Here is a 13,704-nt window from a genome sequence, read left to right as displayed (position 1 = left end):
ATGTTTAGTAGATGCACACAGCGCTGCCTTGCACCCTTGCAATGAAGCTAGGAGGAGAGCTGAGAACGCTTTGGTTTGAGTTTGATGTTCTATTCTCATCATGAAGACATTTTATATCTATATAAATTTCGTGAGCAAAAGCACAGTGCAGTCCTCTACTTTGGTTGTTCTTTGAGTTTATACACCAAGATCCTCTCCTCTGAAGATTCACTCATGTTTGAAGATCTCCATTCAGTTAAAAACAATACCATCAAAATAATTACATGAAACTCCTTAGAGGTGCTTTTTTTTTTAAACTTTCAGTTTGTGGAGACTTTGGTGGCTCTTTTGGTCAAAAGCGGCAACGTTCACTAAAATGAAGCCTGCCATTCCCATGAGCACCACCGCCTAAATCTACTGTTCATCTGCCTGGCAGGCCCACATGCATTCATTCTGGAAACTAGGGAAAGAAGACATATTCAATTTATATTTCCAAGAGCTAATAATGTTACATATCTTTTTTGTGACTATGTAAGATAAATAACTGATATGAATATATTGAAAAAAATGTGACACTTTTACCAACAACTAGTTAGCGAAGTGTTACATAGAAGACTCCAACAGATGAGACTCTGTTGCTCAGAAAACGTAATCATAGCGTCTCTACAGAGTGGTGGTCTAAAAACGGGCCTCCATGTCACACTTACACTGCTACATAATTAGCTGCAAATTCCCAGTTGCTGCATAAAGAGAATAATCAGACACGTGATAGGATAGGATGCTGACAGTATCCGCTGCTCGTATAAAATCAATCTGTGTTTTCAAAGCTAAAAGAAGCATGTTGACTTCTGCAGAATACAAGACATTGCAATGTTTTATTATGGCACACACAACATGTAACCATATCTATTGAGAGCAAATATTTTTTTGGTGTCATATTAGGATCATGTGCGTTTTGTAAGGAAAAAGAAAGGAAGTTCTTTTAGAGTGTGGAGACTAAAAGTGACACAAGCAGTGCAGATGGTGAGGATGTAGTAAACTTCAACTCGGTAAAAGGGTAAATGAGAGATCAGTGCATTTCTACCCAAGAGTTATGGAGGTGTAACACCATGAGGACTGAAGGAGGGGTCATTCAGAGCTTTGGTGGTGGGCCTGTGGTGCCCTGACAGTGCGCAACACGAGAGTCATTTCAAAGGTGTATACAGTTTGAGTTGAAGATCCCATGTTGGGTGATAAATGGGTAGGGGAGATAGATAGGGGATTACTATAATACTGAAACACAACATTAGTTCGATATTTTTATGTAAAACTCTCTTATACTTATATCATCATGCTTTAAGTCAAATTAATATGACATCTTTGTTATTGCTGGCTTAATGTATGAAATTATGGGAATATTGAAACATAAAAAGTGTGTCAAGAGGAGGAAATGTTGCGGAATCTAACGTAACAACGATGCATGCAATACAGATTGTTTTATAACACACTGATACATTGGAACAGAACAGAGAAACGTGAATGATTTGGCCCTCCTAATTATCATTTGCCAACATGGAGCTCTATGTTGAGATGCCCATTCTTGGAATTAATTTGAATCAAGAAAACTCGTCAGTATCAGATTAACAGAAGTTTTAAAGAGTTGTCAAGAATCATATGTACACATCCAACCAACGTCCTTTCAAGAAACTGGATTTCTGTCCTTCACTGCTGATAACTTTTCTGTTGTTTAATTCCTTCACCTGCTTTATGTATAAATTACTGGGGGAAAAAAAAAAAAGATTTCAGTCAAATCAACAAGGGGTGACTTCAGCGTTGTTACAGGATTGCACGTTTGCAGCAGCGATTGCTTTGGGTTTCAAATCGGCCACAAAATTGAGCAGCTCGGAAAATGGTAACACATCAACCTGCATTTGAATGAGAAACTCTTAGAGACCCTCAAAAGAAAGACACTGGTCTATGTAGAGCTCACTGGAGCTTTGAGAGTTCAAACCAAGTTGCTTGGTTGAACAAAAACTAAAAAGAATGTGGATGTTGTGGTGGGCAACAGAGATAGATCAGCGGTTTCGATTATATCACTAATTATTTTTTTACTACTACACTATGAAACCTGCAGAAAAGTTCCACTTGACCTCCTGTAAACAATTCAATTTGATCAACACTTGCAAAAGTAAAATCATAAATGATAGTTTTTCGAGTTTACATGTTAAATGACATGGCAACGACCGTTTGTCAGTGAAAGTGCGAAGTACAGCAAAACAAGAATTGTTTAAAAGACAGAAAAGTGCAACAGATACATCTAAATGGAATTGAATTATAAATTGGACTCAAAACCTAATCCTTCAGTGGACTTTTATACAAATCCAAGTTGCCTGTGATCCCTCAGATTAATATTGCCTGACATATGTGACAAAGATCAGCAGACGACAGCCAGACAGACTCAGCAGTCGCAGGACGAGAAGGAGGAGTGGCCAGGTGGCGGTAAGGCATTCTGGAAGAGGATCGTGCAGCCTCTAGCTCTGTCGGCTCCCCTTCATTTTCTCACTTTCAGTTTATTGAAGCAAGTCTGCCTTCATAAAACTCAGATTACTGTTGCGGTTGTTCAAAGGCCACACCCAGCTTGTCATAGATTTCCTTCAGCAATAGCAGAGATGTATCCTCAGATTCCCTGACAGAGAGACAACACAATTTATTTGAAGTTAAAATGAAAAGCAATCTGATGAAGCCAAAAAGTAAAAAGCCACAAAACAAAAAGGAAATATGAGGAAGGTTCAAAAGGGTTCACTTTGGCGCGCGCGCGCACACACACACACACACACACACACACACACACACACACACACACACACACACACACACACACACACACACACACACACACACACACACACTTTCAACAGTTTCGCATGACTCACCAGTAACAAAGATGAGACTGAATGGCAAACAGGTATTCGTTGAAGCTCTCGATGGGCTTTTCCTGAAGTACATAGTCAATCCTTCGTCCTCCATTCAACATCCCCACTTTGATCTCTGGCTGCTGCTCTGTTTGCTCCAGCTCGGGCTCCTCACAGACTCCTGAAGATGGGGCTGCACAGATGGAGCAAACACACTGAATAGCCAGCACCAGAGATGTGTTGCTCAAAAACAACAGGTCAAATGACAACAGTCAGGTGTGGAAAAAAACATGCAGGTTAAAGGCACAGGAGTTTAATTCCCCTCGGTTCTTTAAGTCACTCAATCACAGCAGTCTACCCACAGAATCGAGTAAAACTATATAATAACTAGAAATGGGATAATAAGACCTAAACATTTGGTTCCACATCATCTCATGATTACATGTGACAGACGGAGGAGACCAATCAGAGGTAGAAGAACCTTTAATTGAGCTTTCTCATCCTGAAATATGCCCATGTTCTTACGAGTATCACAGGCAGAGGTAGAGTAGGTAGAAGTTTAGTGTTTGACTGTGTAGCAGTGCATCAGGCCACTATGGGTAGTGGAGGTGTTGACTGTAGTTTTGGAAGTGGCTCATTATGGTGATGATGATGATGATCGTCTGACATGGGCTGTTTATAACATGATACTGGCCATTTTCATTAAAAAACCTTAACATTAACGTGTCTATGTTGGAACCTAGCTACGACGGCTTGATGATATCATTTCAAGGAACTAATCATTCGTAAATGTTTACCTACTGATATATTGATGTATTATACATGAAGCCTGCTCCTCATCTGTTATAAATGATCTATAAATATATTAATGGATCACGATCAAGGTCTTTGTGTGTACACACAGCCTTTACAAACCTTTAACATCAACCTAATCTAAAATGGTTGTTTGTATGTTCCACTGACAAAAATATTTTCTGGAGAAAGCCTGCTTATAAAACCCAGTTTATAATGGGTTTGTCCCTGTTATACATTTAAAGTTCTAAATTTCTGACAATCTAATGGGGGAATTTATTGGTTGGTATTTTGCATTTGCAAAAAAAAAAAAAAAAAAAAAATCGACTGAAGGTACACGCTGTCCTCAAGACTATCAGGGGTGAAAAGTTTGTATATTCAAAGCAACGGGCAATCTTTACAAAACAGAGCGTGAACTGTATGATCTGTCCAGACAGCAGCAGCAGCAGCTTTACCTTTCATCTACAAGAACTGACAGACGCTGAAGAAAAGGGCAAAACAAGCACATACATGTAGCTACTTCAGGTGATCTGATACTTATAAATAGCTTCACCTACAGATGGATCTCCAGGAAATTACTCAGAATAAACTCATATAAACAACTGTATCTACCACTGTTTGTTTTACTCCTACAAAAGTGTGCCTTGGGCCAGTTTCTCAAACTACTAAACTTCAGTAAATTAATTTAATCAATCAGTGCTGACAGCAGACCGGCAGTAGAGGTTGTGCAGTTAGGTGTGGGGGCGGAGGAGCAGTGATAGCCCGCAGCAATAACTGCATACATTACATAACATTTGTTTTACGCTAATAAAAAATAATGCCAGAGTGAATTCCAGTGACAAATCAGATAAGTGTTCATCAGTACTGTGGGTAAGGTCAAATACATGCCAAAATCTAAACAATGAGTGACAGTTTTTCATTTGGCTTCTCCAAAATAACTCAATAACACTATTTTTCAGATTCAAGAGATGGAAGGTAAATGTAAGAGCTTGAAAAGGCGCTTGCAGGCTTTGAGTGAATCTCTAAAAAAAGACCCACTTTTACTAAGTGACTATCCTAGCTTACCTCCAAAGTAATGCTTTTGAAGGGCCCTGGGCCACTCAAGTATTTTAGTCCACAAGCCGGCACTTTTCTCTTCTCTCTTAGCAGAAGCAGTGACCGCGGCTGAGGCTGAGGTTCAGGGTAAAGTAGTAAAGGGTGACGGAAGCAGGGACCACCACCGGGAAGTTGGGAGACAAATGTGCCAGCATGCACAAAGGGATGAGTGTGAGGAGACAGGGTTAGACACACTCTTGTGCACACTCGTGCACAGGCAACATGTATAAGGTAAAAAAAGTCCTTGATCTACCTTGTGCTTCTTGAATGTTTCTCTCTAATGTAGTTTCTCCTTCCTCCACCGGGGGCAGTGCAGCAACAGGTAATCTGGAAAGAGATTGCCATGCTGTCCGTAATGATCCCAGTACGTTATTCTTCAAATCCATTCCCATACGAGTCAAACTATCTTTAAGTTCTAGGAGACAAAGAGAAACGGGTGTTCATTAAACCCCCTACATATAAAAAGCTCATGCAACAATATCACTCAACACAGAAGCAAACATCTGTACCCAGGTGCATCCTCTTGCGGCCTTTATGGTGAGGGATCAGCATCGGCTCCAGATCCACGTCTGACACAATCATGGGCTCGATCCGATAAGCGACTGGGTCGTACTGCTCAGCAAGAAAAGGGGACGTGCGTAACTTTTCATGGGTGATCTTTGCATTCAACCTCATCAGTCTTTAAAGGAAAAGTGTGTAGGATCTGGTGGAATCAGGCATCGATCCCCTCACCTCACCCCTCCCTCTGGAAAACTTCAATTCGCTTGCAGGATCATTAATGTATATAAAGAATGTACTTGCACATCTTAATGGCACAAATTAGCTTAGCACAAAATCAAATATCAGAAATTACAAATTGTTGTGTCAAATAAAGTGCAATCTTTTCTTATCTAGGGTTGATTACTCACTGGGTGATAGATGTTATAAAAGCTCTTGCAGGTTGGGAACGTGTAGTTGGGATCAATGCATTTAAGCCCCCGAACAGTCAGGAACATTCCAATTGGTGAACCAAAAGCAAAAAACGTCTGCGGGTGGAATGCCAGCTGTGGGTAATCAACGGATACCTGGAGAGAGAAATGAAATCAGTCCAGTTCAAACTCTGTTAAAACACTTGATGATTTAAACACAGTGTTGAAGTTCTACACGTCCATTCAGACAAATAGAAATGAGTCTGTGCAGTTCAGTCCATGATGATTTAAAACTACTACAATAACACTGAGAGAGCAGCCAGGGAGGATGAGAGCAGGTAAGGGAGCAGCTGGTCACTCATGCAGCACTTGTGGTAGATGTGGGATGTGGTTGCACTTCACGGGACAAATCTGTCAGCCTCAATGTGACGTAGCCATGGAAACTGTATTGCTCATTGAATAGCCACTAGACCGTACAGTATATCGGTTGCTTTCACCAGGCTGTGTGGGAATAGAAACTCCAGGCAGAGTGAGGTCAAAGAAAACTATAAAGAAAAGCCTGAGAGCAAGGGGACACCTAGTGAGACACACCTGTCCCTTGGCTATGCCTCCATTGGTCTGTCCAGGCAAGCAAGGGGAGGAGAGAAGCAGGAAGGTGATGCATTAAAGCTGTAAGCTCCATGTACTCCCAAGCACAAGTAATCATATCTGCCTGCATGTGTGTGTGTGTGTGTGTGTGTGTGTGTGGGGGGGGGGTACCTGTCCAATGCCCACATCAAAGTATTCATAGTCTACAGCTCCAGTGACAGACTGTGCTCTGTGGAACTGGGATTGCTGTGTTTCTGGTCCAGACGACTGGTTGTCATCATGGTCTCTTGTCAAGGAGTCTTGAGGTGAAACTTGCAGCCCCGGTGGCAGACGAACAGTCTCTGCTTTACAGTCCTTCAGATTAAGAATATTGTTTTTTACAACATGACAAATAGCTGACGGAGGTCATTGTGTCCGAGGGAGAGATTAATATTTGTAATAATGTGGAGATTTTGTACAGACAATTTAACCTATACTCATAAGGTACAAATGTATAGGGGTTACACCATATCCATCCCAAATAAAATCTAAAATACAACATAAATGAGGTAGTTTCAGGCTGTTTCTAACCTCTGGAAAGCATCTCCTCCTGAAATATTTTAGGATCTTCTTCCGAGGTCCAAGCGGAATTCCTAAATCTTTTAGATCACTCTCACGGCAAAGAGCCTAAAAGGAAGAAAACCACAAGTTTATAACGACGTATTATATTTGTTTACATATTACAAGTGTGTGTTCGTATTACCAGTGATTCCAGGTCTAGTTTTTCTGCCTGAAGTGTTGGCAGATACTGTTGTAGGCCCAGTCTGGTCAGAGTTTTCTCCAGGCTGTCACAGTTCAGATGTTGGTGCTCGTCTGATGACACCTTCAGCACAGAGTCGGGCAGAGTGGGAAAGAGTTTTTTTTTATCTATTTATGGCAACTGCTGCACTGTTTTCTGACCAATTCATTGATAAAGTTATATTTTACTGTAAACTCCACCGTACCCCTTCTCTGTGTGCTTCTAATCCTGTTCTCTGATTGGTTAGCATGTCAAACAGGATCAGCGAGCCTGAGGAGGGTGGATAAGTTGAAGGAGAGGAAATGGATGTTCCAGTGTTCCAGCAGTTTGTCACTGTACATCAGAGCTCCTGTGTTTGTACAGGTCTTACCAAGGCTATGGCCCACAACTGATATTTCCCCCTTGAACTCTGGGTGTCTCCGCTTGAAGAGAGCGTGCAGCTTGTTGATCTCTGAAGCAACTGTGTCCACTATGGTCTGGCAGTAGGTGGGACTATTATAGAAGAACAGGTCTAAAAGCGTGTCGTTGGTGAAGTGTCTCAGCCTGCTGATGCTTGGTAGAGTTATTCTCTGGATGTCCCTACAGAGGAGGGAACAAGGGAGAAATTTAATGAGATTTACTGTAGTACTGAGACATATGTAACGCTGTGAACAGACAAATCTTTTGTCTCTCTCTGAACGTACTCATCCACACCAGTGGCGTCCCCGTGTAAAGCGCTGTGCCAGTTAACTGGAAGAAACTCCACTCTGCCCACCTTCCCTTCCTGCTGAGCGTGCTTATAATGAGAGGCCAGGAGGGACAGCGACGCATTCCTGAAGTCGTTCACTGGAGAGACCAGAGGACAAGGAGGGATGAATTAACATATAAATAAAAATAATAATTCTTTGTCACAAGGGAGGGAAAAAAAACAAAACACAGAGGTCAACAGAGGTTATAGGCAATTACAGGGTGTGAGGAAGAGTCATCAGGACAGTGCCCCGAGGAATAGATATTCATATCCTTTCATTCCTTCCACTGTCAGGCTTTTAAATGCTGCTGAGTGCAGTACTTGAGGGACATTTAAACAAATCCTGTTGATCATGTTTTTGTTCTTTTTATGATCTGGCAGCTCTGAGCCATACATGGCGCTGCTCTGGGGGCCCATAGGTCCTGGCAGGTCCTAGGTCCTGGTCCTGGTCCCTCGTCCCTGGCATGTTGATGTCTGAATGCTGCTGCTGAGTGTTTTTTTGGTCTTTTGTTGTTGATGTTGTTGTTATTTATTGATTCATAGAATGTGGAACTGAACTGCCCTTTTTCACTCTCTGATACACATAATATGTATGTAGATACACACACTTACCACACTGTATGATGGATCTAAAGCGTAAATCACACGCAGGACCGATACCATGGACCATGAAGACAAGGTGGTCTACCTTTTCTGGTTCACCTGGACACAGTGATTTATGAAATCCATCACTGTGGTAAATGCATCCATACCAGTATATATTGTGTTAATTCATCCAAACATGTACCATCTGGTATTTCAACAGAGATGTTGTCTACTCCCCTCTTGACTGTTCGAGGACGTGTGTGCTCCGACGGGGAGGACACCCACTCATCCTGCAGACCTATTGGCTGATAGTGCATTATCAGCTGAGTGGAGCCAGCAAATTCCAGAAAAGAGAAAGAAACAATGAAGCCCATTAAAAATACAATAGTGTAGATTTGTCATGTCTCTTTTCACTCTCTACCAGTTATAGTGTGTCAGCCTCACCTTGGGATTATGAAGGATGACTGTCTCTCCTGTGGGAAAATCCAGCTTCCTCTTCCACTCATCTAGTGTCACCGCAATCATATAAGCATCCTGCAATTTTGGAGGTAAGAAGGGGAGGGAATTAAAGAACAACAACAAATAATATCTTTTCAGAGGAACAGTCGAAGTAGAGAAAGTTGGAGGAATGAGCAGAGCAGTGGCGTCAGACCTCCAGACTGTTGCTGAAGTCCTCAGGGTACGGCATGAACCTGGTGTCTTTATCTCCTTTGTAGAACCAGGTACAGCGGCGGACTTCAGTGGGTGCTTGCTCCCAGTAGACAGCATAGCGATGCCTCTCCTTGATGTGTACATCGTATCGCTCTCCGTCTACAGCTACCACTACCTCCTCCTTATCTTCCACTGATTCACAGGAAACACACACACATAGACAGAGACTACATTTTAAGCAAAAGTAATACAGGGCGAGGTAAGTACTCTACAACTGATATTTGTGTTGAATACATACAGAAGAAAGTTACATTCAACTTTTCTTTACGGGTCTATTACAGTGAGAGTTAATTTTGGAAGACGGTGGTTGAATATATAACCTATGTGCTGGTAAAGATTGACATTTGCCACTACATTCCTTATACATAGGGCCGTGTTTTCTTTCTTTGACTTTGGACTTCTGCAGACATATACATGGTCATACCCTCTAAAAGAATGAGGACATGATGAAGGAATGAAGAACAGGCAGGCTGTCTCACTTTGGGGAGAGTGATTTATACGGCCAAAGGGAATGCTAAGTATTTAGAAATAGAAACAGAAAATACACACATTTTTAAATAAGTTGTGGCTCAGGGAATAAAAGTGAGAAAATATCTGTAATAGGAAAGCATAACAGTATGACGATTGGTGTAAGAAATTGTGATAAGATATAGCAATTGGAGGTTATTTTTACTGCTTTTCCATCTTTCTAAAGGTCAACAATGAACAAATGACTCAGGGCAAACATTATTTATGTATTTGGAGTACTCTGAAGATATACAAAATAGCACATATAAGCTATTTGGTTAATTCGATAATAATCGTCCTTTATAGTGAGCCAGAAACAAACTAGAAGTCTATGCCCACAAACTCAGCCTCTGAAAACTCCGCTTCACGACCACTTGATCACTACACTTCAGGCTTTTGTACAGGTTATAAACAAATAGATAAAAGGTGTTATCGGGGGCTGGGTGGCAAAAAACATTGTAGAACCACTCTGATCTTGAGATAAAACTTGGAATTATTAGACAAGACAGGCTGGCATTAGAGGCTTCCAAATAATCCAAACAATTATTCATACACTTAGTCTGTTCAAGAAAATGGTGTATAAACAGTAAAGAAGCTCATTAACTCTCCGGGAATTCAGTTTTGACCTCTTATTCATTCTTTTCCTGGATGTTTCTATTGAAGTCACTCTTTCCCTACTTTTCACATGCTAACCTTCATAGTAGCATCACTACTGTTGAGTATGTGCTCTGACCGCCACAACAATGAATGTAGATATTCAATATTCAATCAACTACCAAGTTTTGAACCCCATAGACCCTGGATTTGAAGTATATACAGTATGCATGCTTACCGGTGTTGTAGGCATTTTCTAATTTGTCAGAATCTTCCCTGCTGAAAGGAAGCCAGAGGGTGTTGTCATCAGCCCGTCTGCAGAAGAACCAGTGAGGGTGAACGTTTTGATAAACGGCGGGTTCCTCGTCGAGCATGTCAAAGGATGAAGATGAGGGAGAGACTTCATCCAACACAGGGGACACCTGAGGGAAAATGGAAGGATGGTCATTATGCTGAATCAATATCCGTTCTTCATGTCAGCAACTCTACAGTTCCACCCACAGAAAGATACACCCGTCTATTGCCTCTTTGGTTGTAATGATAGAAGTCTGAGCTTACTCTGTTTTCCTCCATTAAGCTCCAATCAAGAAACCTGAGAGCAACTGACCGAGCAAAGAACAGTGGACAGGAAAGAATCGGACCACCACATGGTCCAGCACACAAAGCCTAGCTTTATTCGCTGCTTCTCTACAAGCTGTGTCTTGTTTCCTTCTCTTTCGACAACTGACACAGTTACCGCTTGTAAACAACAAATTTCCTCTATCACACATTAACCAACAATGGTGAGTGCAAAGAAAGCCTGCCACTGCTTGACACAACAACAAACAGCCACATCACATTCATAATGAGTATGCAATAGATGTAGAAATTAAAAAGATTATCAATAAACTGGACTAGAAACCAGAGATGTCATGTTGACTAGAACAGAATGGAAAAACTATAAATGTCGTCAGTGCAGAGGCCTAAAATAAAGGAACTTATGTTGATATACTTGCAAGTATCTATACACTGGAGATCAGTTACCAAACAGACAACAGGTGAAAACCATAAAGAAGGACAGTATGTGACTTCCATCTTTAGCCCAAACCATGTGTTTCCCAAGCTCACTGTTTCCATTTTGCCCAACTGCAACTCTGTGGATAAAGAATGCTTGAGCTATTTTTGTAGCACAAACAAACTCACACAGATTTTTTTTTTTCAAGTGTTCACAAGATTTACTGAGCAAGGCTTCTAGTGGAGTCCCAAGTGGTGTGAATTGTATCTGTAACAATATTTCAGTGCTTTCTGGCACGGCCCTGATATTGCTCAAGTAAGTGGTTACCAAAAAAAGATGCTCCTTCTACGAAATAATCTGTGCGTGGTGAGACTTTTCCTTGGATTTCCAGATGACTAATCAGTCTAGCTTGGATACAAATCAGAAATATTCCAAAGAACACTTTGGATGTTTACTTAAATCCAAACCTTGTACCTTAGTGACTAACTGCAGCTGATCAATAACAAATGATGACAGAAGTGAAAAATCTATAATGTAAATAATGCATTGATTATTAAATGATGAAACACTCTGGGTTGTTCTACAAACACTTCAAATGTAAGCAACAATACCACAGAGGAGTCGCACAATGTTTACAAAGTAGTCTTTCTTTAAAAAATTGACCTTTAGCAAATTATGAAGGAGAATCTATGGGTATTTGCACATACTGGTGTCACTGGCGACAATAAGCAAACACAAGGAACACTGTCTCTCTCTCTCTCTCACACACACACACACACACACACACACACACACACACACACACTCTCTCTCTCTCTCTCTCTCTCTGTCTCACCTGCTCCACAGGTGTGTCCCGTGCTGCCACAGTAGGAGAAGGGTCGTCCGACTGGTCCTGGCTGTTAGTGGTTGGGGGAGCCTGAGACGGACCCCCCTGTTCACCTGAATTCTGTTGTGACATTAGCTTTATACCTGAACCCAAGCCTCAGCTGTGACCTAAGGGGGTGCTGGGGGCAACACAAAACACACCCCTGCTCCTGTAACAAACCAGTAATACACACAATAAGATTAACTTGTCAAACTTGTTGTTGACATGTCGGCTAACTGCTGTTTTAGAGCATCACAAGAGCTGGGATGACAAGACACACACGCCAGAACACGTGATCTGAGACCTTTAAAGGGAACTAATCCCAGCAGTCGGTGGATCGAATGAAAACACAACGTTTTAAGTCAGGTTAGAGTAGCAGCTAACAGCTAGCTCAGCTCCGATAGCTAGACGGGACGCTGCGCTCACAACCTCCACATCCCGTCGGTGTTTAGAACAAATAACCGACCGCCGTTTGATTGGACTCACCGACAACATCACCGAGAGATAACACCGAGGAGTGAAAGTCGTTGTTTAGCTCACTCTGACCGTTTAAGCTAGCCAAGGACAGTTTGCTGTCAAAGGCTGCCGGTTCATGGTATTCACGGAAAAATAAAACTTACCCAAAAAGCGTCCCCGAATAACCACGTTAACGGCCAAACAGGTGCTAGTAAAATCCCAGATTTTTCTCCACAACTATATACAAGTGTAAAGCAACAAATCTAGTATTGGTTTCTGTACTAAATGTCTCTGAAAACATACCGGTAGCGTACAAGAGTCGAAAGTTTAGTGCACGAATTACGAGGAGCACCCAAATGCATCACAGTATCACCAGGCCACCGCCCCCAACTATTGAAATGACGTCACGGATTCCTAAGTTTTATACTGGTGTTTCCGCAGTGAAAACGACAGAGGTTTGATTTAATAACCTGAAATATATATTTAAATTGAGATATTTTTTAATTCTTGTTTCAATATGTGCATTTCCCTATGCTATCATTTTACATGGAGCTTGTATGTTGGAATGGGAGGCTTAAGGGCTAAAGGCTAGTTGATATAACCCTAAATGTATACGTTTGAGCCAATACAAGTTCAACTTTGACCTTAATATATGGAGAATATGTGAGAATTTCAGTTATTTGTGGCAGGGATTGACTGTCTGAATATTATGAGTAAACCCATGCTTGACTTTCCTGTCTTTCAGTTGACAGGTAACCAGGCCTCACCAAATTCTCGATGTTAACTCAGATGAATCAAATTAAAGGACTTGTTATTGGATGGGATTCCAAATTACCAGCTGAAGCAATGTAGTTTTGACAGACATGAGTCTTGGTATGTGTGAAATGTGCATGTAGTAGATGTGAGCATCTCAAAATTGAGTGAGTAACCTCATCATTAGATTTAGGCACACACCCTTTTGTGGAGGGATTTGTGATTGTATTTTCATCTAAAGCTAACTTCACACTTGAAAAATGTAACACAGGAGGCACCCATAAGGGCCCCCTTGGGCTTTGGAAGCATGGATTTGTTTAAAAAGTGGCGTAATATATTTACCTGATTGTAATAAACTATAAATACATGGATACACAAACTGAACACAACACTTCTAACTGAAATGCTTCGTGTGAGGAGCACCGTGCTCTGCTGACTAGGGTCAAACCACTTCTTATTCCCACCTTTCCCCCAGGGCTTA

General features: G+C 41.4%; 1 protein-coding gene across 4 annotated transcripts; it reads right to left on the bottom strand.

Moving 5' to 3' along the window:
* Positions 1-838: 838 nt before the first annotated feature.
* On the bottom strand, positions 839-12,609 carry ddhd2 (DDHD domain containing 2). Of its 4 annotated transcripts, XM_086206042.1 has the most exons (20): positions 12,501-12,609; positions 11,985-12,183; positions 10,394-10,577; positions 8,996-9,186; positions 8,788-8,877; positions 8,546-8,666; positions 8,371-8,460; positions 7,715-7,856; positions 7,402-7,610; positions 7,237-7,301; positions 6,996-7,115; positions 6,824-6,919; positions 6,425-6,607; positions 6,257-6,283; positions 5,666-5,821; positions 5,267-5,369; positions 5,011-5,172; positions 4,728-4,832; positions 2,892-3,063; positions 839-2,644 (listed from the first exon to the last, which is right to left on the bottom strand). In XM_086206042.1, the coding sequence occupies exons 2-20, from the start codon at positions 12,105-12,107 to the stop codon at positions 2,563-2,565; spliced, it is 2,421 nt and encodes an 806-aa protein (XP_086062168.1). In that variant the 5' UTR covers positions 12,108-12,183; positions 12,501-12,609; the 3' UTR covers positions 839-2,562. The 4 variants fall into 4 exon arrangements, with proteins under 4 accessions (XP_086062168.1, XP_086062165.1, XP_086062167.1 ...); XM_086206039.1 differs by lacking the exon at positions 6,257-6,283 and having other exon boundaries at positions 841-2,644; XM_086206041.1 differs by lacking the exons at positions 6,257-6,283; positions 11,985-12,183; positions 12,501-12,609 and adding an exon at positions 10,714-10,841 and having other exon boundaries at positions 841-2,644.
* Between the last annotated feature and the right edge of the window lie 1,095 nt (positions 12,610-13,704).

Source organism: Aulostomus chinensis, chromosome 6 (assembly GCF_037954235.1).
Source record: "Aulostomus chinensis isolate RoL2024-O1b breed Wild chromosome 6, RoL_Achi_v1.0, whole genome shotgun sequence".
Classification (NCBI taxonomy): Eukaryota; Metazoa; Chordata; class Actinopteri; order Syngnathiformes; family Aulostomidae; genus Aulostomus; species Aulostomus chinensis.
The sequence above is the reverse complement of the archived record's forward strand: the minus strand, read 5'-3'. Positions and strand labels throughout refer to the sequence as shown.

Excerpts from the sequence above, each read along its gene's own strand:
- ddhd2 (XM_086206042.1), bottom strand. The coding sequence starts at position 12,107 with ATGTCACAACAGAATTCAGGTGAACAGGGGGGTCCGTCTCAGGCTCCC. Across the intron at positions 8,461-8,545 it reads CTCTGTTGAAATACCAGATG|GTGAACCAGAAAAGGTAGAC; the intron begins GTACATGTTTGG and ends CACTGTGTCCAG. Across the intron at positions 7,116-7,236 it reads TAGAAGCACACAGAGAAGGG|GTGTCATCAGACGAGCACCA; the intron begins GTACGGTGGAGT and ends TCTGTGCTGAAG.